Below are 27,999 nucleotides of genomic sequence, written 5' to 3' on the forward strand. Positions count from 1 at the left end.
TTTCTAACTTTGAAATGTGCTTTGCATTTATTTAGTCTTGGAAAATAAACAACAAAAAAAGAAAGAATGAAATATGTTATATGCAAAAAGAAAATGAAGTATATACATTATGCTTTTAACCAGAAAGGCACCAAAGACACATGAGCAGTAACTGCTTCCTGTTGGCTCAATAATAATAACACATAAAATAAAATGAAATAAAATAAATTGGACGTGGATTGGTGTGAAAATTGTGAAGCAAAAACAAAACATTAGATTAAAAACAAAAACACTAGTAGCAACATGAGGGTCTTTTAGTTTGCTCTCACGACGTGACTGTCTTTATTTTGAACGGTTAAAAAAAGCTAAATAAGACAATAGTGGTGTTGTGATAGCTAAAATATATATTATTTATTACATAAATACAATAGTCTTAATGCAGCACACTCGACATGTGCCTCATTTACTCCCTTTTGTGGCCACAAACTGTCCACTAAGTGTGCAAAGGGGGGGGAGAGATCATCCACGTGAGAACCTCAAATCCTCAAATACAAAAGTACGACTTCTGTCCAACGGGAAAATAATATTTTACACATTTGTAATAAATTATTTTAGTACATTTGTTTTGTCAGGCAAAAAAACAGCTACGGTTTACGGTGAAATGATGATGATTATTGGAGAGATTGTCTGCACATTAGACGCGTTTGTAACTAATCTGGACACAGAAAGACGCCTTTGGACGCTGAAGCCACCTGAAAAGTGACGCAATCGCCTGAACTAAAAAAAAGAAAGTGACTAAAGATCTCCAGAATAACATGTGCTGCGAGAAGTGGCAACACTGGAGCCGCAGATTAGATTATTCTCCATCTGTGAGAGAAATTAGGTGAAAAGGTGAGGTAACGTCCTACTTGTGCAGAGGAGGATTAGAGCCAAATGTTTATATAAAAAAAAAAAAAATCACACAATTCTTGCAGAAAAGTCAGAATTGTTATTTTAAAATCAAAAGTTTTGAATTATGTGATTTTTTTTTCTTGAAGGAATTTTTTCACAAGATTTGACTTTTTTCTCAAAGAATTCTAACAATATGTTTTTCCCCTTCAAGAAAAACAGTCAGATTTTCAGATTTTTTCTCAGGACTAACTTTAATCTTAGAAATCTGACTTTTTTTACTCTAACCTCAGACTTTGGACTTTTTATTGTTTGAAATCTGACTTTTTCTCTGAACTCTGGCCTACTTCAATTTTGTTTACAAAATAAAGGTTCACATGTGGCCCTGATCCTCTTCCATATACTCGTGTATTACTGTTATTAACACTCAGTGTAAAGATGGCAGCAGCAGCACTCATCTTCATCTTCTTCCTCCTCCTCCTCCTCATGCCAAGCTGTGGAACGAGGAAAGCACTTGTACCGTCGATGGAACCTGAGCTCAAAGAAACACTGGAAAAGAAATATATAAATATATATATATATGTTGTGGCATGCAATGGAAATGAAAATAACCTTGTGGTTTCGGTGGCTAAAAATGGGATTACGGTGAAATTAGGAACTAGGACCGTTAGCACCTCTCTGCTCACGTGGAGGAAACTTTCTCATGAAATGAAAATCCTTGCGTTCCTGTAACAGCAGCAGTTTCTCTCTCTGTCGCGCTCAGCGTTGCTTCACGGTAAGAACTGCATTCATCTGAATGAAATGTTAATCTCTTCCTCTGTCGTTCCTCGCGTTGTGTGTGCGTCCGTCATTTGTTTATGGCGATGGTGACGTAAGAGGTCGGTATGTAGCCTTCGTCGCCGTTGTTCCTGCGGACGCGCGTCCAGCCGTCCCCTTTGTCCTCCTCCACCACAGCCAGCACCTCCCCTTCCTGCATGGAGATGGTCCCTTCACTGGCACCTGGGGGAAAAAAAAGGAGAACTTTGAGATTTAAGTCTGAATTCTAACTCCAATCTGTTAAAACAAATCCAACTCAGACATCAGAGAAAAAATTTGTCTAATCTCAGAATTCTGACTTTTTTGGGTGAAATTCAGACTTTAATCTAAAAAGCAAAATTTGACTTTTTCTCAAAGAACTCTGAAAGAAAAACTCTTGCTTTCCTGTCTTTTTTTCTCAGAATTTTGACTCCAAATCTTTTTTTCCCCCAAAATAATTCTGAAAACATAGCACTCTGACCCCATTTAAAATTTGATTCCAAAATCAAAGAATTCTGAAAAAACAAACAAACTCAATATTCTGGTTTTACTCTTGAATTATGCCCCCCCCCTCACACGTAGAAATCAGAGACAGAGTCCTTTTTTCTATCGTTTTGAGCAGAAAATGTGACTATTTTCGCTTTAAGGATCCAAGAATACACAGACTCTATTGAGTTCTGATGAGTTCCAGTGTAGTTGACATACCGGGGAAGTTGTACATGGCGGTGCAGTTCCCGATTGGAACGGTCAGTTCGTCGTCTTCAAAGTCGTCATCAAACTCGGCGTAGATGGCTTGAGACGGATCGGGCGTGCTTTCATCAGAGTGAGCTCCATCAGGACTGCAAGGACAAAAACACACACACACACACACACACACACACACTTAGTGAGGACACCTAACCCCAACCCTGGAAAAAGCCCTTTAAAAGAGAAAATAAGAGAAAACAGAACATACAGGTGAAAACATAACATCATATAAATGATGTATATAATGATGTGTTCCCAGCAGGGTTCCCACACATTGGTTGAAATCAAATTCAAGGAATTTCCAGGACCAATTCCCTTGAATTCAAGGATCAAATGTGCCGACTTGTAAGAGCATCTTCGTCCATGATGGAGAGAGAGAGAGAGAGACAGTGGACAGTGTCTCCAACATCACTACGCAACGCAGGGCATGAAACTGTAGGTGGCGTCGTAACAAAACAAGGGTTGACATTTACCCTCAATATCAACTTAACTTTCACGCACAAAATTCAAGCACTTCCAATGACCCCATGTCTATTTAAACACAAACTTTCAAGGATGTTTACACAGTGTTACCTTTGTATGTCATGAGCTCCGTTGTTGTTGAATGTGTGAGTTTTATAGCGCAGCGTTTCCCCTCGACCTCCTGCTTCAGACAGCCACGTCTGCACAGACCACAGAGAAACACGAGGAAATGGCATCAGTGCAGTTTTTGACACATTTACTCACAACAGAAAACCTCCTGTTGTCGTCATCATCATCGTTTTCTAAATGTATTCCTCTAATTAGACCACAGTACGTCCATTTTGTTTCAAATCTAAAAAAAAACAACTATAAATATTGAGTTGAAAACTGTCTATTATTGCAAAAAGTTGTAATACATAACATACATTTATATATCAGAAAAATCGCAATTAGAGCTGAAACTAACGATTGTTTTATAATCGACGAATCTGACGATTATTTTCACGACTAATCGAGTAATCGTTCAGTCCATACAATGTCAGAAAACGTCAAAAAAACTTCTCAAATGTCTTGTTTTAAACGACATGCTCATGTTATGATATTCTACAAAGGTACAAGTCACACTGATACCAAAAAATATAAAAGTTGCAATGATTAATCCACTATAAACTCATTTTGACACTCGATTCGAGTCTGGTTAATTGGACACTTTAAATGGTGAATGGTTGTTGGTCCTGCAGTGGACTGGTGACCTGTCCAGGGTGTCATCCCACCTTTGGCCAGCAGGGATGGTCTCCAGCGCCTCCCACAACTCTCTTGTGGAGGGTTAAGTGGCAGACAGTGAGTGAATGAATGAATAATTCTCATCCCTCTCCTTTATGGTCTAGTTTTTCTTTCATTTTTCTATTCTTAGTCTTAGAGTAGCTGTAACCTGGGGGATTAATTAAGTGTCTCTGATTCTTTCATTCATTTAAAGGACAAACAAGAGCGTCACAATGACGACAGTGTCTCGATTACCTCGTACTTGTTGAGCTCTCCTCGCAGTCGCTCGATGTTCTGGGACGTCTGGCTGATTTGGGATGCCAGACTGGCTGGGTCTCCCATCTGAGGATTCTTCTCATAGACGTCTTTCATCTTCCCGAGGGCCTCGCTGAACAAAGCAGAGAGGAATAATGAGGAGGAGGAGGAGGAGGAGGAGAAGGAGGAGTGACTTTCAGAAACAAATTGGGTTTCATGCATAGCTGAAGGAGTGGCGTAAACACACAGTGATGTGCACGGCATGAATATTAGACTCTCACCATCCACCGGCGAGCATCTAACAAAGATGGTTATTTATACTCAGGAGGATAAGCACATTAACACACACACACACACACACACACACACCTCTGATCCACTTCCTTTTGCAGTTCCTTGCATATTTCGTCCAGTTTCTGCTGTAGCCTCTTCCTGCGCTGCTCCGGAGGGAGATGTGCGAAGTCCTCCGTCACTGTGGTCTGAAAAAAAAAAAAAAAGTGTGGATTAACACCGCATTACTTTACATTTACAGTAAAATAACATTTATTATGATTTTTGAATGCGATTTCCAGCTTGGTAACAGTGTTGTAATATTACAGTAAAACTGTAATTTTTAAAGTAACATCCAGGGCTACAATTTCACAATAAAACGTTTGGGAATCAGAATTCTTCTTCTCCTAATAATAACAATAGCGCCCAGCCAGCTGCTGTGCACTGAGAGGTGTAATGCTGCCCTCTACAGGTCAAAATGTCTCTATCACTTTATATATATATATTTTACATATAGACCTGTAGCATGAACAAGTGATGAAACTGCCTTCATGACAATATGAAACCATGAAAGCCCAAGGTCATCCATCCATTTTCTACCACTTCATCCTCCACCTGAGACAAATCATTTAGTGTTGAAAATTAAATTAACCTAATCCCTAATTTGCACGTTTGACAGAAAGCCGGAGTGAACCGGAGAGAACCCTCACACAACCTTCTAGCTGTGAGGCAACAATGTCAGCCACTGGAACCCCCATGTGGCCAAGGCCCCAGGTCAGCCATAAACAACTGTTTCTGTGGCCTTCTGGAGTGACCACATGAAAATAAAGCATGATTATTTGCCTCTGGACGTCAACACTGGATAATCCACAATGTCCTAATCTCAGTCTAGTTAGAACCAGCAACAACAACAACAACAACAACAACAACAAAAAGACGTGAACCCAAAAAAATCCACCACCCTTACACCGTCACACACACCGAAAAAAATCATTTTTGTTTTGTGCAGTTTGATAAATAAAGTCCTGATTGTGAACATGACACAGCATTAGGGCTGAACAAATCTGCAAATTACAAAACAAATAGCAGTTAAATAATTAATTAATTAAGTAATTACTAACAACAATTTGTATATTTATTCCTCTAATTAGAGTACAGTACGTCCATTTTGTTTCTAATCTAAAAAAAAAAAACAATAAATATTGAGCTGAAAACTTTAAAAAGTTAGAGCTGCAACTAACGATTATTTTTATTATTAATCGATTATCAAAAGTAGTTGACGATTCATTTAGTCATCGATTAATAATCGACTAATTGTTTCAGCTCTAATCACAAAATCGTTCAGCCCTAATGAGTAGTTCTTAAAACTACCATGTGCCCCTGCCTCGCTCCACCACCAGGGGGCCACCTCTCCAATACAGACACAGCCTCTGCTGCTGCTGCTGAGTCATCTGAACACAGACACCCTGCTCGGGCAGGCAGCGCTTTGCTTTGTCAAGGGGAAAAAACTTTTACATTATTATAATAATAATAATAATAATAATAATAAAAGAAAAAAAAAAGAGAGCTGCTGTAATGGAAAGGTGGCCACACACACACACCAGAGTTGTTATATATATACACATATTACCATGATCCTCTCTGGTGTAAACCTCTGAGGGGGAAAAAGGAAACAGTACATGTATAAAAATCAAAAGAAGAGAAATTCTTGTTTTCCTACCCTAACACACAGAGCTGCAGTGCACAGTGAGCGACAACCATTTCAGAAATGTCAAATAAAACAGAATAAAAAATGTGATGATTCATGTGAAGAATTCAGTGACACATCTCGTCTCTCCTCCGCCCACGGCCGCCGCCGCCGCCGCCGCCGGTGACTCACCGATCTCCTGAGCGTCCGGAAGGAAGAGATTCTGGGTTTGACTGTCTTATTGATCTCCTTCAAACAGTACGACAGGGGGTCCCGGCCGAACTTGGGGGACGGGGGTCCGTTAGCAGGCGAGGGGGCGGGGGGGGTGGAGAAAGGTGGGAGCGTGGACGGAGAGAGCTGGGGAGGGAGGGAGGGATGGATACGAGAGAGAGACAGAGAGAGAACCAGCACCCGAGCATGAGATGTGCAGGCATGAGGTTGGTGTCAAGGATGGAGGAGGAGGAGGAGGAGGAGGGAGGGAGGGAGGGAGGGAGGGAGGACAAAAAACAAACAAACAAGGTGACAAAGGGACAGAAAAAGACACGGTCAACACCTGAAAGCACACCAACAAAAAAACAAGCCAGGAAGACAACACTGGAAGCAAAAAACCCAGCACATGAGCCCAGACAGCATGAAAGAGTTATTACTACTAACACAGGAATTTCCTATAGGTCTTATCAACACACACACACACACATACACACACACTTGTTTTTATATCTTAGTGAGGACATGTCATTCATATGATGCATTATTGAGACCCACACTCTAATTTTAACCATCACAACTAATGCCGCTTTTCCACTATATAGTTCTAGCACAGCACGGGACAGCACGGCACAGCTCTACTTTTTGTTGTTGTTTTTGCTTTTCCATTAGTGACAGTACCTGGTACTTTTTTTATAGCACCTGTTCTGGTTCAGGTTCAGGTTCCAAGCGAGCCGAGCCAATGCTAATGCCGCTTTCCCACTACATGGTGGTCCCACTACATAGTAATCTCTTCGACGTGGGGCGGGGTCATGAAAGTGTTGTGACTTCGTTTTATACGCAACACAAACACACAAACTTGTAAAGCAGTTGTTTTCAGTGTAACTGAATCATTAGAATGATTCCATTCATTAAAAGGATTTGTTCACAGAATAATTCACAACATTCAGCGGTGCTGTCGCTCAATGCTCCTCATCTTAGACATTTGCTTTGCTAAATGTTGGAAACATTAACGCATGTTTTCCGGGATTTTTAAATGTTTTAACTGATCTACAGTTCAGCATTGTTCGCTTTGATTCTTCAGTGACGACACTCTCTGACCAATCGGTGCTATCACTGATGGAAAAGCAACAAAAAACATGCTGAGGCGAGTCTAGTCGTGCCGGGACCATGTAGTGGAAAAGCAGCATAAAAACCTATTTAACAGTTGTTTTAGGGTGTGACAAGAATGTGAGGAGCAGCCAAAAATGCCCTCACTTTCACAAAAGTTGGTCCTCATTAAGATGCGTATACAAGTACACAAACACAGTTTAAAAAAAAACACACATCACATAAACCACAATAAAAGAAACCCACGACTTCCGACGAGTGACACATCAGCCCAACATCTGCACTCGCCTTTTGTATTTAATTCATTTTTTATTACATAACGTTAAGGATTATTATGGTCTGTTGTGTTTGTGTTTAACTTTGATTGATTTCTTATGTGTTTAAATGTCACCACGGGCTGAACAGAGTGACAGGATTTAACACCACGATCACTCTGAAGCAAGAAGAGTTAACACTTTATAACTTTTACTTTACAGCACAGTAACAACAGGCTCCTCTATTTTCTCATTCTTGATGCAAAATATCTGGTATTAATTTATCTGTTTATCTGTATTTATCTGTAACATATCACACCACTCTTTTTTGTTTTATTGTACTTGTTTGTTTTTAATCCTACTCAACATATTCATTCTGAATACATTTGCTTTTCTTTTTCCTTCTTTTTGACACTTTTTTAATCTTAATTTAATTCACACTGACTCTTCTTTATGAATAATCTGTTATGGTTCACCTCTGTATTGATTTTTCCCACAGTTCCGTCTCTGTGTTGTTTTTTAAATGTGTTGTTTGTGAATGTTTAATGCATAAAACTGTCTTTATACGACTTTTTTTTCAATAAACCTAGAACAATTACTCGATGTGGCCAAAATGTAAATCATTATTTAATCAGCTACACTAGTTTATTTATCACAACTGTTTAAGGGGAATAAAATTGTTTATTTTCTATTCTAATCTTTTTTTATCTCGTCACCTCTGCTCTCCTTAATCTCCTAAATTCCTTTTAAACTCTTTTTTGAACAAAGCGTATTGTATTTATTGATTTTGTATTGATTTCTTTCAGCTTAATCACTGTTGCACTTTGAAACGTCATGTGTGAAAAACCAATAATCTCCAGGTAGAAGGATGGACTGAACCACAGAGTTACTTAACTAAATTAAAAGTAAATGATATCCCTTAGTTTCACACATTATATGATATTTTAGAGTTTTTAAACCAAGTTTCTGGGCATAATAATAAAAGTAAACCTAAACATTAAATTATTAGTGTCTTTAAATGTGTTTTGTCTTGAGTCGGAGCCTCGTTGACCATCAGAGCAGTCGTTTTTAAACCGGTCCGTCTCATTTAACAGAGCGGAACACTGCATATACTGCGTTTCTTTTGGAGCTTAACTATGGCCCAGTGTGACCTTTTCGGGGAAAGAGGTTAAGTTGAGAACAAGCTGGGAGTGAAGTAACGAGCCGTGTGTCAGAGTGAAAAGTCTATTAGTTAAATTACAGAGGAAGCCGATACCTCCACGTCTGCTCTCGTCCGCCAGCGAGTGTCTGAAACACGGCCCCCACTTGTGTAAATACAGCCAGTTGTAAGTGGAGCACTATTATTATGTGAACATCTACCGAGGGTAGGTGCTAGTTTTCTGGAGAGTTACGAGGAGGCTAAATACAGGAATGCGGCCGAGAGTGGAAATGTTTAAGGGGCCGGACATAAACCCAAAAAAATAAAAGAAAAGTCAGCAGCCTCCTATTCATACGACGACGACGACAGGCCTAATTGGGAGAGCATGACTGATGACACACACAGCAGTGTGTGTGTGTGTGTGTGTGTGTGTGTGTGTGTGTGTGTGTGTGTGTGTGTGTGTGTGTGTGTGTGTGTGTGTGTGTGTGTGTAAACAGGAAAAGAGCGAAGCAGAGCAGCCACAACGACATGCAGAGACGAGGAGGAGGAGGAGGAGGGGGAACCATGAGCTGGTTAGTGGTCAGACTCTTGTGTAACCAGTGGTCATCTCTCCTGACTAGGGCTGGGTATTGTATTGATTCAAAGTGCTTTCCAGAATGATTCTTGGAAATCAGAGCAGCCAATGGACAATAGTTGATCCATTTTGCTGATTTTCACTTCTAACTTAAATGATACTATAAAATACATTAGGAAAAAAAATGGCTTAACTTACAGTATCCAGTTACTGAAGAAAGAGTTTCTTCTGTCTCTCCAATCTACATTTTATATCTGCACTGCATTGCATTTACAGTATATACAGTATTTTCATTCATTCATTCATTCATTTATTCATTCATTCATTCATTCATTCATTCCTCTGCTACCACTTGAGGGTCGTGAGGGAGGGGAGCGAAAGGTGTCAAACCCTGGACAGGACAAACAACCGTCCACAGTATTTTCAATGTAAAAATTATATATAAACTAAATATTAAAAACATGAAACAACAAAAAACAAAGAAAAACAACTTCTGGATAAAGAAACTTAAGTTTAAGTGACTTAATAATAAACAAATATGGTTTATTCAAAAATAATAATAATAATAATAATATCGGCCTAACCAAAAAAACTCTATTCTAGGCCTGGTCGTCTTCTTCTAGTCAAACACAAAGTAACTTTCTTTTTTATTTTAAACACTTTTCACAACTTTTCAAGAAACCTTCAGTCATTAAACTTGCACCGGCCTCCATTACACACACACACACACACACACACAGTGTTAAAGGTGATATATGCAAGACACGCACTTTACATTAAAGACATAAAATGACCATGTTGTCAGAGATTAAAGAAAAGATGTTACATTTAAATAGTAATCTTTTCGTCACTGTAAATTCACCAAATGCATTTTCATTTGCGGGGCACAAATTGTGTTTTATGTTTTGGTTTGACGATGTTTTTGCTCCTCCCACCACCACCACCACCACCACACACACCCAATAACCAGGCACTTAATGTAGCACTTTAAAGCTGGAAATACTGGACTATACTATAGTATACTATACTATATAAACTAAAAAAAAGACTTGGTACCCTTCTCAAAAATGTCTAGAGCAGAGGACAGGAAACACGGGGGGAAGTGGACGAAGGGAAGGGTGCCAAAAATGGAATGGTTAGGGCTGGTACTACAAGCATATACGTATACACCGTACTGTACCGAACCATTCCACTCCACACACGTGGTCAGGATCGACTCTTTAGGTCTGGGATTTGGACAACAAATGACAAATGACAACAGTCACAAAAGTATTTAAATTCAATACCCAGCCCTACTCTTAACTCAGGATCGGCGTGAATGTGTGTGTGTGTGTGTGTGACCCAGTTTTTCTGACCTGGTCACCACTGTGTCATCACCCCCACGTGTGTGTGTGGTACAGACATTTTATTGTGATGATGCTCGGTATAATGGAAGCCGTGTGTTTGTGATTTTCAGCGTTGTTTGGACGCATGTGCTGATGGAAGCACAAGCGCAGCAGAACGCTGACTGCCAGTTTGGAAACCACTTTGCACAGAGAGAGAGAGAGAGACAGAGAGAGAGAGAGAGAGAGAGAAGGGGGGGGTGAGGGGGGACATGAGGGGGGAGGTGGGCGGGCGGTTGGGTTTATTCACTCACAGCCAGGAACAGAATCTCATGCAAAAGACCTTCTCTAGAAGTGTCCGTGCTCTCGTGTGAACCCGCGTGTGACACAACGACATGCGTTATTATGCCGAGTTTTTGAGGTGAGAGGAGTGTGTGTGTGTGGTGTGTGTGTGTGTGTGTAGTGTGTGTAGCCAGAACCACAGGTCCATCATGAGTTCTCTGTGTGAAGGGGGGGTTTTTCCTGACTCCGTGGCACAAACAGCGACGCTGCCATGAACTCACTAATCTAATTCGTCGCCCTGCGTACTCTGATCATCGAAAGGCCTGTTCAGAGGCCTGTTCAGACCTGATATTAAAGATCAGATACAGCCTGTGGACACTATACCTATAACAGGGGTTCCCAAACACTGGGTCGGGACCCACAGATGGGTCACGGGGGATATTTTTTGGGGTCCCCAAACAAAGTTGCAAAAAGTTTCCTGACCATTTTGGTTTAGAGTTCTGTGTTCTTCTGGATTTGTAGTTCAGGATTCAACGCTGCAGCGTGTCAGCGGAGGAGAGTCTTTAATGCAGATGTCAGGCTACGTTCACATTACCAGGCTCGTAAGAGACTCGGGACTCGGATTTCTTTTCAGGTCTGTGTCGATGCAGAAATCTGACTCTCACGTGTCACATCAGTAATTGGTCCGAGATCATGTGTATATGTGAAGGCGGCCACATTCATGCCACTTTTTTTGTAGTTTTAGAGTGTTGTTGTGCGCTGTCATAGCTTCCATTTCAGGATTTCAAACATATGGGCAAAACAAAAGTATATCTTATCGTTTCCATCTCCCATTTCAGTGCAGAGTGTTCTTACAAATATGCTTTTACTTTTTTGATTGGCTGATTTGAATTGGTTGAAACTGCTGTATAAATAAACTTTACTTACATATTTGAGAGGGTGGTCGCATTCAAAAGTTGGTTTCATGGCCCTTTTTCCCCTCTCCCTCAAAATGCCCTGCGTTTTGCCAGGTTGCATTAAATAAGAATGTGTTCTTAATCTGTCCTGCCCGGTTAAATAAAGGTAAAAAGACTTTTGTCGCTATGAACGTGAAACATCAACTCTGATCTGTAATTATTGAGATTTGACTCGGTTTTGAACAAAACAGCTGGTAATCTGAATGTAACCTAAAAGAGAGACCACCTCTGATTGTGGTTTTGGGAGATTCACAACTGAACTCCATCCTCGGATGTTAATATCAGGTCTGAACGGCGTCTGAGGCAAACTCACACACTTCACACATGCGTCTCTCTCCCGTGTCATCAGGAGAAACTGTCCTACCTTACTCTTTTTGCTGAAAAGCCAAAAGTTCTTGCTCCTGTTCTTCCCCAGAAGGTCCATGGGACCTTTAGGTGTCCCCAGGCTACTGTCTGATGACGCGCGGTTGATGCCCTGACTGAAGTCCTCAAACTCCACATCTCCCGGACGCTCAAAGCCCGACTTGTTCTGCTCTATTACGACCATGGAGTCCTGAATAAAGACGCAATTATGGGGGGGAAAAAAGGGGTTATTTTCAAACACATAAAACCAAACGGGACGCGTGAAATTAAACGCTCCACATTCGTTTTGAGAAACCAACTCACATTCTTCTCATTAACGTTAGTGCCGGCTTTAGTCATGCCTTCCAGGCACTTGCCAATGATGGGCATCACATGCTTCTCGATGTCAGAGAACAAGATGTAGCCTTGGGCCAACTTTCGTACTCGCCGCTCGTCCAGATCCTGCAGTTTCTGACGGAGACGCAGTGACAACAGATGCTCAGACACGTCGACTAACACACGGCACAAAGCACACTGTATTCTTCAACATGAAGCTCATGATGTGATAGAGGTACAAGAACCCCTTTGAAGCAGAATACAACATACAGTACACTGTAAACATGTACCAATGATTATATCTTACTGTATATTCTAGTTTTTTTAAAGTGTTTTGTCTTAAATTTTAATATTTTTTGGTTTAGTTGGTACTTTAACTCGCCGTCTTTGGCTTGTGGACATTTAAGAACGTCATCATTTTGGGAAAAAACAACTACTTTTCACCATTACCTGACATTCCATGCACGGCGCAACTGATCAATGAATCGAGAAACCGATTAAAATGTCAATATGGGACACAAAATTAACTGAGGAGTTTATCTTTGGCTTAAAATCAATGGCCGCTGCTTTTATTACTGGTACAAAAGGGCCACAAAATATCTAAATATGAGCATTAATTAAGAAAAGAGGGAACTATGATGCTAAAATGATATGATGATCATTTTAATATTCACTTTTACTTACATTGAAAATAATTGGCATGTCGTTAAAATAGAACTGGCTCTGCTCCTTGTTGAACTTCTGCAGCTGAGAGGCGTAGTCGTTCTTACACTCCTCGGCGACGTGGGCTCTCATGTGGGCCTGTTGTTTGGCCTGGAACCACACAAACGGCACACACACACACACACACACGTTAAATCAGCAGCCTCGGATTCCAATTTTCATACATAGGTTTTGAATTAAAGTTACTAAACAGTGCAACCAAACCATGTACGGTATAAGCGAACAAGTTTTGCTGTATTTTAAAGTAAAAGGTGAGAGTACAGTGCAAACGCGCTGCTTTTATCAAAAACCTGTGTTAAAGTGGTTTGTTTGGGTCTACAGTTCCCTGTGGTGTGGTTCACTCACAGCATGTTGTTTATGACGCCCGTGTGTTTTTACGTGGTTGAAAGGTTTTCGCCGTGTTGCCGTCCAACGTGAACGCGAACCTTGTTTGTGCAAACTTTGCAAACAGCTGTTTTTTTATGCCTTGTTTTTTTGGCGGGGAAAAGCCAAACCATGTTTCATATAATGGAGGTGGACTTCATTCTGTTTTCACCTGTTACACTCTGAATCAAACAGGGCGGGGAACGAGAAGTCCACGCCACTGCCTTTAGTTCACTACAATGGCGTCATCGCAGTTTCTCTGGAGCGAGCTTGAGGCGGACAAGCAAATAGTCTGATTTGGCTGAGAAAAGATCACAGCAATCCAGGGTTCCCACACCTTGGTTGACATCATTTTCAAGTACTTTCCAGAGCCAATTTCTACAAATTCAAGGACTGAATGTGCAAAATGGGAGGGCAACTTGTAAGAGTCATTTTCTCTGGTGAGACAGAGTTCCTAGACATCTTTCATTTCCCGGGCATCACGTCGTCATTTGCTCTCTCTTGCTTAACTTTACTCACTCATTGTTCTGCATGGAATCTCACGTCAACAGCGGAGAGAGAGAGTGTCCACAACACCACGTTTGTCTACGTACGTCAAGCAATGCAGGGCATGAAACAGTAGGTGGCGTCGTAACAAAACAAGGGAGACATTTACCTAAAATATTAGTTCACTTCTTACTGGCACAAAATTCAAGAATTTTCAATGACCCATGTCTATTTAAGGCGATTTTCACACTTGCAAAACTTTTTTTTTAATTCACAAACTTTCAAGGATCCTAAGGACTCTTAGGAACCCTGAGCAATGTATAGAATCTCTGATTTCTCTGCCTTATCACCCCGATGTTCTCCAGTGTTCTCTTTTGTTTTTGTTTTACCTTTTCCACGTCGGCTTTCGTGGCATTGATGTCTTGATCGGTCTTCTCTGCGTACTGCGCCGCACGCTCCGCTTCCCTCCACTCTCGCTCAAAGCGCTTTTTACTCTGGTGTACAGAGAGACAAAAAAGGAAAAATTAGCAAAATCCTGCGACACGTGCAACCATTGCCACATTTAGAAATGGAAAAATATGTACATATTGTATTTCTTAAAACAAAAAAAGATAGGAGATGAAGAGATTTCAGGCTGTGAGGTTTCCCAGTAATCACAAACTAAAGTAGGTCTACTGATGATACCGAGTCTAAAAATGGGAGACGTTTTCTAGACTATAGGCAAATGTCCTCAGTATAAATAGTAAAGTTGGAAACAATAGTGACGGCGATGACTGTACATCGTCTGATCCAGTCTAAAATGTTGCTTTACAAACGTCTCATCAAAAAAAAAAAAAAAAAGGGAATTTTAGAAAACATTTTAATCTACTTACACTGTCAAGTTGTTTGTAGGTGCTTTCCAAACTCTGCTGGGCCTTTTTGGCCTCCATCAGATACTGGAGACATTGATAAAAATAGACAGGAGTGTGAGGAGGGTCAGATGACACAGAGGGGAGAGAGAGAGAGACGGAGGGACGTACAGATGAGACACAGAGTAATAAACAACCTCCTGAATGCACGACATAACAAGTCGAGAAAAACAAATACCAGCGTGTCAGCTCGCAACAACATGTCTACAGCGAGCGAGTCTCTGTGTGGCTACAATGTTCTGCAAATCCGGCGACACGGAGACAAAGCATAACTCAAACAGAAATGGAACACTGTCGCCCCGATCCCCGCCTCCCCCTCGGGAGACACCCCGCGCAAAAGCTTCCTTCCTACCACAACAGTGACATCGCTCCACATCTCCGCTCCTCCTTTAAACCTCCCTCTCCGTTACACTCCTCCACCTCTGCGGTACGAGCTGTGCGCTCCAAATTAAAATCCCATCTGGCATCTGGTTGTCAGGCTGCTGTTGAACATGGTGCAGCAGGCGCATACCAGCGAGCTCGTGTGGAGTAAATCTAGGTGTTGCTGTTTTATTTACCGGTTAAGTTGCACGTTGTGTTAAAGAAACTATGAAGCCTTCAGTCCGTCCACTGTGGGCGACTGTGAATGTACGCCGTAGAGCTGACCCTGCTCCTCATATCAATATCACATATTACATATTACAATCCAATCCAACGGTGGAAACAAAGCGCTGTTACATCAGGGATAAACATAAAACACAACTAGACCTAAAAACAAACAATTAAAAAATACAAAAACAACACAAGTTGTATAATAAAAACAGGCGAAAAACAACGTCTCATACTGGGTCAAATGCCAAGGAGAAAAGGTGGGTTTTAAGATTTAAAACAATCGGTATTGTGCACGTAAAAAATTATAGTTAAAAAAAATATAATTATTTAAAATTTTATAAGAAGATAAACAGTTAAAAGAGGGGACATTGTACTAGTTACAGTTGAGGGTGTTTAAAGGGTAACAAAAATGCCAAAGTGGGCTGAGAGTTGAGGGAGGGAGGGAGGGAGCGTGGGAAGCAGTGCAGGGGGAGTGGTCTAGAAGTGAAATCTGACACCAGTGCTGTCCCACTTAAGGGGCTGGATCCTCCAGAGTGTCAGACCAAGAATTCCGGCAGGCAGCACACCAATTCTTCCTTAAAATATTAAAATATTTCATTTTGTAGATTAGTAGCAGTAGTGTTGTTCGTAGTTAAATAATTTTTAGTCTGTTTTAGTCAAGTTTTGTATTAGTTTCATTAGGTGCGCGTAGAAATTCTTGGATATGGTCGGCCGCAAAGGATTCACCAGACGTATCCTATGCAGCCAAGCTAACGTCGGCCGCTTTCAAAAGGTGTCGCCGACGACTTCCACACTGGAGGATCCAGGCCCCTAAATGGGACAGAGCTACCAAGTTGCAGCTGTGTGAGGGACTCAGTGAGACGAGATTCTCAAGCGACAGCTTTAGCTTTCAGAAAAGGGGGAGGAGTCTTGGACAACAAGCATCGCACTGGTTAGACAAGAGGGTGACGAATCGTGGACTAAAAAAAGCCACATTTTAAAAGCAGTAGATGTAACATGTGTTATTTCAATACTTTACACTAAACTGTGAAGATTTGCATCACATAAGTAGATACAAATATACACTATTTTTCACTTGGGGGAAAAAATGGTTTAGGGGTTTATTTACACTTTAGGGAGATCCCATTTATGTGTAAAAACATGACAGCAGTTCTCTCTGGGTCGTCTCCACATCACACACTCACCATCTTCCGTTCCTGCTTCAGCTCTTGCAAGTACTTGGTGAGATCGATGCAAATGTTCATCATCATGTTCTCTGCAATTAGCTCCCGCTGCCCGGCGAAGTCATTCATCTCATTCAGGATGTCCAAAAACGACTGGTAGCTGGACAATCTACCATTAAGCAGAAAGGAGGGAGGAAAGGGTGGAGACGTGAGGACACAGAGATGGAGTCACTGATATGATGATAAACACACAGGCTCAAAGAGAAGTCAAGATAAGAAACTGGTGAGTCCATTATTCCCGCTTCCTTCTACGGGCATTTAAACGGCTCCAGCACAGTATGTTCAACACAAGAGAAACTAAATCTAAGGGTTTATCCTGAGCACGGCTGTCACTTTTTACAAAAATCATGCTCAAACGAATATTACCTCACCCCCTTTGTCCGCTCTGTAGGTCATTGCACAACGCACTTCTAGGCTGTACTCAAACTGTTTTTTTAAGGTTGGAATACCTTGGAATTTTGGATAAAAATGCAATATGCAGTGATACAAATATAATAATTTTTATGTTAATTTCAACATAATGGGAGTAGCCTTATATTTTGAAATATCTTGTCATGTCATGGCAAAATGCATCAGCAAAAACAGTCGTTAACAACTCAGACTATTTTGTATCGGTAAATACTCGAGGCTGTGGTATCGGGAACAGTATCAGAGATGAAAAAGTGTTTTTTTCTGTGGGAAACACTTGTTAAAAACTGCTTATTTTAACACAATGCGAGATGGATGTTAATGAGCTTCAGCTAATTTTCATATCAAAGCCAAAGCAGAGGAAATGGGATGGAAATGTGAAGTGTTGGTGAAACACAGGCTGACTTTATATATTCAATATTTCCACTTGCACAACAGTCTCTCGTTTGTTTTGAAATAAATCAAAACACATTAGAATTAATTAATGTATCTTTCAATCAGTCAAGCTGCGAGAATTGTAGGTTAAACCCTCTCTAATGTTGCATATATGATGTCATATTGCAACGTTGACATGCTAACACTTTATCATTTTGTCTATTGATGCTTGATAGACAAGCTTGCTGTAAAGCTAAAAATGTAGAGTTTATGACCACTTTTGTCATTTGGTTTCGTTTTAATAGTCAAATTGATGAATTAAAGATAGAATAGTACAACACTGTTGCAGAGGATGGCGTCTCACCTGCACTCGGGTTCGTCTTTGCTGCCTCGTTTCAGGTTATACTTCTTCGAAAGGTTCCTGGGAAACGGGGAAAGTGCATGAAAACAACGGGTCAACATTGAACAATGTTTTGTATTCTCTCTGGGAAGAGGCTGGAAAGATGGATGACAGATGAGGAAAGCTCACTCCACTATTATTATAAAGCCTGGGGCTCCTTTTTTCTTTAGCGCAAGATTAAAACAACAATAGTCTGCTTATAAACATATCAAAATAGCTTTTCTTCCTTCTTTCACTCTCTCCCTCGGACCACATCCTGTCTATCATGTGCCAGTCTGCTCCCACTTCCTCTCCTCTCCTCTCCTCTCCAGCGGAGCTCAGCACTGCAGCAGATGTGGGCCCGTGGACTGGGAGACAACTGGGAGAGCGAGTGAGTGAGCGAGCACAGCGGATGAGGAGAGAGAGCGAGCAGCTGCAGAATGAGGCCAGTGTTTCAAAGACAAGTTGGATTCTGTCCCTGGACGTGGTCATAAGACCCCACAGACATTTCATAAACATGCACCAACGCAAACACACACACACACACACACACACACACACACACACAGGGACATGAAGAGCGACGCCTACCTCAGTTGTTTGGCATAGTTCTGCTCAATCTCCGTCCTCTCCTTCACAAACTTCACATACTTCTCCACCAGCTCCAGGCCCGACTGTGTGTGCTTCTCGATGATGTCATACTGGTCCTGGGGAACGCAGCGGGAGAGACAAATAAGGAAAAGATATCAAGGCATCCCTCATGTGGGACACGGAACATGTGTTCGCTTCTGGAGGAAATAACTGGGATGTTCCTCTGGTTGAGATTGAGGTCATGTTGAGGAATCGTGAACGCGAAGGGCAATAAACTAAACACATCAAGGGTTTTTCTTTTTTCTTTTGCTCCTGCCTGCTGGATTCCGCGAATGCTTAGCACATGTGCACAGCGTCTCGACAACGGTCTCTTCACTTCCGCTCGGCTTTAAATCATGGGGCGCCCACGTTGTTAGAGAGAGCGTGCGCCGGTCGAAGGACATGGGATCACAACTGTGAGGCAGGAAAAAAGTCTGATTCTCATTTTTGTTCTAATTTTAATGTCCGTTTATATGAACTGACAGGAGTAAAAGTATGATTTAAAATGTTCGTTAGAGAGCTTCCTGCCACATTTTCACTGGAAACACAAATAGGGATCAGTCATTTCAGCCGGACTTGGCATGTTTGCCATGATGACATACATACATATAGCACAACAGCACTTTTCCTCGATATAAAAACCAATACGCAGTCCATAGGACTTGGACAGAACCCAAACAGCCAATGACAATGGGAGAAACAGCGCTTTTAAACAATCATGTGGTTCAAAGTGCGCACTAATGTTTTCATTGGCGCAGTCACGTGCGCCAACATGCCCAGAAGTGAGAGCGAAAACTACATTGGCTCCGCCTCCAAAAGCAGCGTTTGCTGTATGATCGCGGGTGCTTGTAGCCGCTCACCATCAGTGCCGTCCCTCCCCTAAAGAACACACAAGCTAACTCTAAGCTAGTCCCGGCTCGGCTCCGACACAACTGTTATATGTTGTACAAAAATAAACAATATTTAAACCAAAATAACCTTTTCCTATCTTTACATTTCACTTCAGAGTACAGCTGCAACTAACGATTATTTTCATAATCGATTAATCTGTGGACTATTTTCTCGATTAATCGATTAATCGTTTGGTCCATAAAATATCAGAAAACCTTAAAAAATGATGATCTGTGTTCGTCAAACCTGGAAATTATGATGTTCTCAAATGTCTTGTTTTGTCCACAAACCAAAATGATTAACTTTTAATGATTTCTGTGTTATCCAGAGCAAAGAAATTAGGAAAATATTCACATTCGGAACAATCGGAAATCTTGTTTTAATCATGAAAAAAGCTTCAAACCGATTAATCGATTATCAAAATAGTTGTCGATTAATTTAGTAATCGATTCATCGTTTCGGCTCTACTTCAGAGTAAAAGGGGAAACTTTAAGTTGGACAGAAATATTAATGTGACTTATAGCGCGTTATATATCGATATCGTACGATATAAGAACATTATATCCTGATAGACTTATCTACATCTGCCGCACCTGAATATGAAAAATATTATGTTAATATACCACAGTATTGAAACTGGCTCTCAGCCCAGGCATGCCTACTGCGCACAGTGAATACTGACCTGAAGAATGACACATCAAATCACAATTTGATTAGATATTTTCCCCAAATCTCTCAGCCTTAACCGTTTAATAAAGAACTACTACACTAGGAAGCTTATTTGCTCCTTATTTGGTTAAAGAACTTTATGACTGCAACAAGCTTCGACAAGTCTGCTAATAGTGCGAGAGGATATCTCCGTTTACCTTCCCTCACTACACACTCGGAACAATTCCCTCAAGCTTTCTTTGCTACGACTGAAAGGGGGGGTGTTCCTAACAAGTTGGGCCATGTCCTGCTTCTGTCCCCTTTCAGCCGTCCAGGTAAAACAAAAGAGACGAAGCCCAACTCAATGAGAGAACGCTTGGACTAATTATAGAACACAGTTTAAAGCAGAGGCCTGCAATCCATCACCATGATAACACCTAACCAATAGGCTGCGAGTCAAAGTCCTTAATTACAGAACAGATGTAATGATCGTCCGTAAAAGCCAACTTACAACTATGGATTTTACCATTTTCAAAGCTGCTCATGTTAAAAAATGTTTTCCTCCTCCTCCTCCTCGTCCTCCTCGTCCTCATCGCCGTCGTGACAAATTATTTATTTAGGAATTTCTTTCGACCCCAGCAGCTGAATCCAATTCAATCTCACCACAATCGCCAGAACAGAAGACTGAGGCTGCAGTTATCTGTGCTGCTGACCGTGAAACACACTGGATTCATTACTGCACGGAGAGAAGTTGATGTGCTGCCACTCGCCCCCCCCCCCACACCCCAAAAAAACTTACTCAGCAATGTAAAAACATATAATAATAAGGCAGCACTGAAGACAGCAGGAATCAAAATATAGTCGAGGAACAGACTGTGTGAGCGAGACAAACTCCTGGTTACACGTTGTCAAATGTATGACTAATACAAATGTGTGCGTTGGATTGTGGAAAGGCTGTGAGAGCAGACATGGAAAGTTACATATTTTCAAAGCTCGTTTGCAAATACAAGTTTTGTGTTTGCATACTCAGCCTCTGAACTGCCTGCCAGCCTGTTGCCGTGTGCCAGGTCAGTCGCTGTGGGGAATGGAGATGGATGGGAAGGTCAGAAATGGCGGTACGGGGATGTGTTGTGTGTGTAGGCTGCTGGACAGCAGGTCAACAAATCCTTGCTTTTACAACTAGTGTCCAACTGCCTATATAGAGTCTAAAGAGAGCTGAGGACGTCGCATGACCACAAGGTTGGCAGGAAAACCTTCTGTACGGCAACAGTGTCAAGTTTCTGGCCGTCAGATTTCAGTGTCTGACCCATTAACTTTCTGATGAACCTTCCCTCAACCCACTCCAGAGAACGCCTACACATTGCAATAAAAGTGAGTAAAATAAACAAGTTTTCAAAGTTAGCTGGCATTGAATTCTGTACCCGATAACTAATCACTACAAAAGCAGAATATGTTGCCTGTGGGTTCCCATCGCTCCGTCTTCAGGAGATTCCATTTCAGCTTTTTAGATTTAGGCGATTGCCAGTTCAGTTTGCAGCTAGTTGTTAGCATGATGAGCACCAATCTGAGTCTTCCTGACATCCATTTTTTTTTAAATATATTCTTTGAGCTGAGAGGGGATAAACGTTGTCTTCTTGTCAGTCCAAAAAATGTACTAGTCTGAAGTTTTTGTCTGCCAAAAGTGTATTAGCTGTGGTGGGAACTGTGGGGCATGTAAAGAACACCCAAGCCGTGTTTTCATTGGGTGGAACGGTTCTTTTTGGTTACATTTTTGGCACATGTTTTTTGTGTTTCCATTCAGAATAGTACCATAATAATAATAGAGATGCACTGAAAATTCGGCCACCAAAACATATCAGCCGAAGATGGCCAAAACAGGTATTTTCGGTTTTCGGCTGAAAGACTTTTAACACTGAAACAAGGATGTTGTGATGACACATGCAAAACACGCCTGTCTATTCCTGCTTGGAGTCTGTCCAAGATCAGTTTGGAACACCAATGAAACAGTTCCATCAAGATGTGAGTACATGGTGGAACTAGCACCGAGTAAATGCTGGACAGTCTCTTTGAATATTGGTTGCATACAGCGCAGATTACGAACTCCCCGCGACATTCACTCGGATCCGAGGCACTACATCGCGACTGTACTCGACTGTACATTTCAGCGCATCGTTATACTGAGTAAAACGGTATGGTACGGTCAGAGGTCAGATAGGAGCTAGACTGGGTCCACCAACAACAGTCGGCTGATTGGGCGACAACTCCCTTGCGATCAGTGTTTCTTCACCACCAGCGGTCCATTCTTATACAAAACTTGGAAGTCCTGTTGAGACAAAGCGAGCAATGTCCTCCATTGTTGTCTGTTGGGTTGCGTTCAATGACGTTGTACGTTGCCATCGCACCGGTACGACACCACGCTACACAGCTAGCTGCTGCGGTCATCAGGCACAGCCCACACACTGCCTACCAAGTAAATGTACTGTTCTCAGTTGGAATGCAGGCCTGACCCAGGACTTTACTCTTCCAAACCATACCATACTGTACCAAACCGAACCAAACCGTACCATGATGGAAACACAGCACTAGACACGCACAGGTCCACCTCTGGTCTGACTGAAATGTATCCATGCAGTAGCAGTAATTGAATTTAGCACAATTTCAGACTGACTGTTGGACTAACATGTTAACATGTATTTTTTTTAAAGTCTGGTTTTAAACGCAATAATTTGTTGTTGGTTTTTTTCTCATGCCATGTAAACATAGAGTAGAGTAGTAGCTAATAACTGTCACACATACAGTACCTCTAACGTAGTCTCCAACTAACCTAATTCCACAAAATATTCACATTGAAGAACCTGGAAACTTGTAAAGCCTTAAAAAAAACACACAAACTGATAGAATAATCAAAATAGTTCATAAATACATGCTATGATCTTATAAGAAGTTTAATAAGATGATCTGGCCTCAGTATATACTAAATAAAGTAAATATTCTCTTCAATGATCAAATTAATATGAAGAGTAACTTCTAAGAAATACAAAAAAACCTATATTTACTGGTAAACAATGTCTACTATGAAAACAAATGAATAATTACATTTTGTGACAAATTACTTGAAGCTCATGCTGTGAATTCAAATTTAAAAGTGTTCTTATGGATTACACAGTATCATTATTACATCTTATGCTGGGAAAAATAGTTGAATACAGTCAGTTTGGTCTAAAAGTTGTGGTATCGTACAATATTACTGTCAATCAGAAATGTGTTTTTCCGCTATTGGTGCAAATAAAAGGCCATTTTGCAAACTCAGAGTTTACTTTAAGTTTATTTTACTTTAAATGTCACAAGAAGCACGATCTGCTCTGACTTGTACAAACTAAATATAACAGCAACTTTATTCAAAGCAATGGAGTCGCCCCCAATTAGAAAACCAACCTCATTAAAAGCTGCAAACGCATAAAAACAGCTTTACAGGACACAGCCAGTGTCTCGTCAAATACCAGTGTCTGTCAGACTGCTGCTATTTATCACCTTACTGAGTCCCCATAGACTCAGGTCTATGCTGAGTCTGAACGGTCGTTTATGAACCTGCTCCATTTTTTTGTTTCCAACAATGAATTCCATTATAAACTTCAGTCATGAAAATGAAGGAGCTTGAGCAGCAGCAGCATCAGTAGCATCTTTCTCTCCTCCACAAATATCGCAGTTTTTTTTTATGGGGACAATAAATATTGTACTTCTGCTGTGTAAACGATGCAACGTTTAACTAGCACAGCCATTACTTACTTTTTATGGAACACATTTAGGCAACGGGCTGCAATTAAAGGACTACATTATGTTTCAAATGTGGGGGTTTCAAACGGCCATGACTAACTCCAGACGGGAACATCAGATAAGATGATTGTTTCTATTCTGGAATAAGTGATTTTCTTGATTAATCGAGACGTCATTCTCACAACATCCTCTGCTGGACAACTCATTATTTACTTTACTAATAGTTGGTGGCAATTGTAGATGTGGACATTTTGGCCCAGGGGCCACATTCAGCCCATCAGACGCTTTCCTGTGGCCCACCACTTAAATGTTTGTTTTGATAATTATAGATTCATTTTTCGTCATGAACGTTTTATCAATGAATTCTTTTTTGTGAACCATATATTTACGTTACATATCAAAACAAGCACTTTTATTTTGAAATTGTGCAAAATATCATCACACGTGTAGATTTTGCTATATCATGATGAAATACCGTGATGTAATTTAAAGCCAATATCGCCCACCCCTATTAAACAGTTCTTTTTTTCCCACAGTTTTATTTTTCACTCGTCTCCTTCTGACAAAACTTGAAGCTCATGTGTTTGAGACCCCCATTTTATTTGCACTGTGTGGTCACAATATAATATAAAAAGGGGTGAATTTTTAACTCAGTTTGTAAAGTTGTTAATATTTGTAATGACGCACCAGGTTAGCTAGACCCACATTTTAAACAATTATTATATAGTTCTGTGAAAATCTCTTTCATAACCAACAAAACTGGTACAGAACCTGAAATATCTCCAAATGAATCGATATCAAATTGAATCAGGACCATGTGAATCTAAATAATAAAGTATTCCTTCATCTTCCAATCCAGCTAGAAACACCAAAGAGAAAACTGGCAACCAAGAAAGAACCACTGCCACATAACATTACCAGGAGTCATCCAGAGAGTCACTGACCTACGAGGCTGAGGTGGATGTTTGTGCTCTGACTGAGCCTGAGCCTTATGAAAATTAGGGGCCTGTCCTGCCAGAACTGCCAGATCTGCCACAGACTGTCACTCTTCTCAGGAGTGGCCTCACTATCACACAGCTAATGCCGGGACACTGATCTTCCACTCTGCAAACCTTAAAATAGCCTTTGGATTAACAACAATCAGGGGGACAGATGCCATGGAGCTGAGTTGGCCCACGGGACGAAACATTAACACAAGCAATTACGCCTGCAGGCCTTTGTTTAAGCCAACAGGTGAGGCTGCGGCACATAATATTCCTACAGAGACAACGTCATCTTTTGTGTGGAGAGATTCCTCTAAAACCAGTGACGCAAAAAAAAAAAAAAATGCTGGGATAAACAGGAAAGTCTTGTGCACAGAGAGACTGAGCCTCTGATTAATGCTGTGATGTTTCTCTGACTCAATCAAAGTAGGGCAAAACTAATTAGGCTGTTGCAAACCAACATGTGCGATGAAAAAAGGGACAGGGGAAGAGGCCTAGGGGGAGCACAGACTGTAATGAGGTCACAACCTCCCCGTCCTCGTCCTCACAGTGCTCCATTTTACATATACAGGTTGAGTGTTAACACAGTAAACAGGATTCAGTTTAGATTCTAGACAGGGAACTGGGAAATTAAACCGTATCAGTGTCACGTATTGCTTCAAGTGTGTGATACTGAAAATGGAATTATCCAATTTGTGTTGATTTTTATTTGGAAGATCCAATAAAATCCTGAGACCAATCCTTAAATATATGCTATTTCCTGTATCTTCTGTACAAATCCCAATGATTAGTCTCACATGACCACGAGAGCTAAAAGAGTTTGCAGATTTCTTCCTCACTTTGCCATCTACGGTGCAGAACCAGGAATACTTTGATATTGGAGAATTTTTGACCATATTTGTCATTTAAACCTCCAACCAGTAGTTGGCAGCGGACTTTCAGGCATTACGCAGGAAATATTGTTACTTTTACAATTAGAGTTTTTCCTTAAAAGTGATGGAAAAAGTGCAATGCGTCACTTTGCTTATCGTATCCAAATATAACACGATATATTGTTCTGTTATTCCTGTGTTGGACAAATATATCACCAGATTCTTGCCACTACACAGCCAATAATTTTGTTAAATAAAGCAGATTTAATGTTCATATAATGAGCTGAAACAAGACATTGACAAAACACTAAACAAATTGCAATCAGAAAAGTCATTTTCAAATAAAAGCAGATTTACCTTCTTAAATGTTAATATTGTTTTGGGGTTTCTTTGGACTAAGCCATGACCTGATTAGTCGAGAAAATGAATAATCAACAGATAACTTAATAATGTCAATAATTAGTTAAGGACCTTCTGTTTTTGCATTGCACATATTTGTTTGCGGACCCAAAACAAATCCCACAGGACCCATCTGTGGTTTCCTCACCCAGTGTTTGGGAATCACTGCTATATACTATTATTATTATTCCTAACAACACTTTTTGACTTTACTATTTGTTTAAAAATCCCAGCAGGGACAATTCTATTATAACATGCATCAGCCAAGTGTAGTAAAAAAAAAAAAAATAATAATAATAATAATAATGACACTGACTATGACCCCGTCACACCTTATTGTAAAACTTAATTAGCCGTGACATCTGTGCACTCTTTGAAGAGTAAACAATCACGACACAGCCTGTCTGATTTTATCTCTATGGGAGCAACGTAAACAGTGAAGCATCTACACAACACAAGAGTTAACAAAACATTAGTGGCAGTATGTTTATATTTTGTTGACCTTTTTGGTTTTCTTGGTCTGGTTTCATTTTGAGACTTCTGTTTATTTTTGTTTTGATGCTGTATTTTTATTTGTGTTTTTACAATACATTTTATTTCATAGTAAAAAAAATCCAGTCCAAATATGGATCAAGTAGTCTTACATGTCACTTGTGACATCCATAAGTGACTCATGTCTCAGGAGAAGAGAGTCACTTCTACTTCATACATTTAATTTTCTGGTAATTCTCCAGGTTTGCCATCATTGGACACTGACTTTATCCAAATGTATAAAGTTGTATCTTTGTAAAAGCTTGTGCAGTCACACAAAGTAAACAAATAAAAGTGGAACTTCCCTCAACTCTCTCACATCTACTTGGACCCACTTGTTTCAACAAGGAAAAACAACTTAAGGGAGAAATCACATTGCAAATGTTCCTTTTTCTGACAGATATTGATATTAAAATCTGACTTTTGAAAGTAAATGTTTAAATAAAGCATTAGTTCATACTATATACAGTCATTATCCCTTGTTTTAGATACATGTTTTTTTGAATTTGCGATTGACTCACTGCATTAATTCAAGAATTCAACTAAAAAGGGGAAAACATAGCAAATTTAACTGTCCGAAAATGGAACCACATGCCTGAACGAACCGTTCTGCACAGCAGCTACTGAACGAACGTTTGCTATTTTACAGCCCACAACCCCTTCAGACACATATACCTCACATTCCACGATTTCATTTTAATCATCATATTCAGCTATCAAAAAACTACCTCAGTACAACTGTCCGAAAATGGAACCACGTCCCTGAACGAACCAAATGAACGCTTAATGGGGGGGGGGGGGGTGTTTCCGGTCCCTACGGGACATATATTCCTCAAGTAACGTGACTTAGGTTAAAACAACAGTATCCAGCTTCCAAAAATACCAACACAGTACACTGTCCGAAAATGGAACCACGTCCGCGAACGCACCGTTCTGCACAGTGGGGGGGGGAAAAGAGGACATTTATTCCTCACTTGAGCGCTAAAAAAAGAAAACTATTCAGCGAACAGTGTTTGATACGAATTCCCGATTACTGACAGTACGGTAAGATAAGCAGGACTCACCCACAGCTCCGTGCCCCAGTCCATGTTCTGCTTGTCGGCCAACACAAGCTGTGCGACTGTGTCGAATACAAAAGAACTTCTCCAAAGTTTGTCCCAGCAGCAGGAGCAGCAGCAGCAGCACCGAGGAGGAGGAGGCGGCGGCGGCGGAGGAGGACGAGGAGGAGGAAGGCGGCCCAGGCGAGTTTAATCCCCGGCCTGATAGATCACTCACTACCACTACACATTCCGGTTCTACTCCATTCAAAAGAAAATGTAAACCCGCGTCATAGTTAGCTGATTAACGGACGCTGGCAGTGGCTGCTCGAGTTAGTCCAAGTATTTTTTTTCTCATAGCGAAGCACAGAGGGATAAACTGACTCTCGTGTACGCGTCACTCCCAAATCCT

The 27,999-nt window shown here is 40.8% G+C and overlaps 1 protein-coding gene across 4 annotated transcripts; it reads right to left on the reverse strand.

Moving 5' to 3' along the window:
• On the reverse strand, positions 1-27,999 carry trip10a (thyroid hormone receptor interactor 10a). 4 transcript variants are annotated; one of them, XM_058653619.1, is made up of 16 exons: positions 27,615-27,999; positions 18,414-18,529; positions 17,808-17,864; positions 16,622-16,769; positions 14,811-14,873; positions 14,328-14,432; positions 13,051-13,179; positions 12,355-12,501; positions 12,053-12,241; positions 6,038-6,202; positions 5,789-5,812; positions 4,258-4,367; positions 3,889-4,021; positions 2,983-3,071; positions 2,368-2,501; positions 1-1,866 (listed from the first exon to the last, which is right to left on the reverse strand). In XM_058653619.1, exons 1-16 carry the CDS (start codon positions 27,636-27,638, stop codon positions 1,715-1,717), a joined length of 1,785 nt encoding a protein of 594 aa, XP_058509602.1. In that variant the 5' UTR covers positions 27,639-27,999; the 3' UTR covers positions 1-1,714. The 4 variants fall into 4 exon arrangements, with proteins under 4 accessions (XP_058509602.1, XP_058509604.1, XP_058509603.1 ...); XM_058653621.1 differs by lacking the exon at positions 6,038-6,202 and having other exon boundaries at positions 27,615-27,998; XM_058653620.1 differs by lacking the exon at positions 5,789-5,812 and having other exon boundaries at positions 27,615-27,998.

Source organism: Solea solea, chromosome 16 (assembly GCF_958295425.1).
Source record: "Solea solea chromosome 16, fSolSol10.1, whole genome shotgun sequence".
NCBI lineage: Eukaryota > Metazoa > Chordata > Actinopteri > Pleuronectiformes > Soleidae > Solea > Solea solea.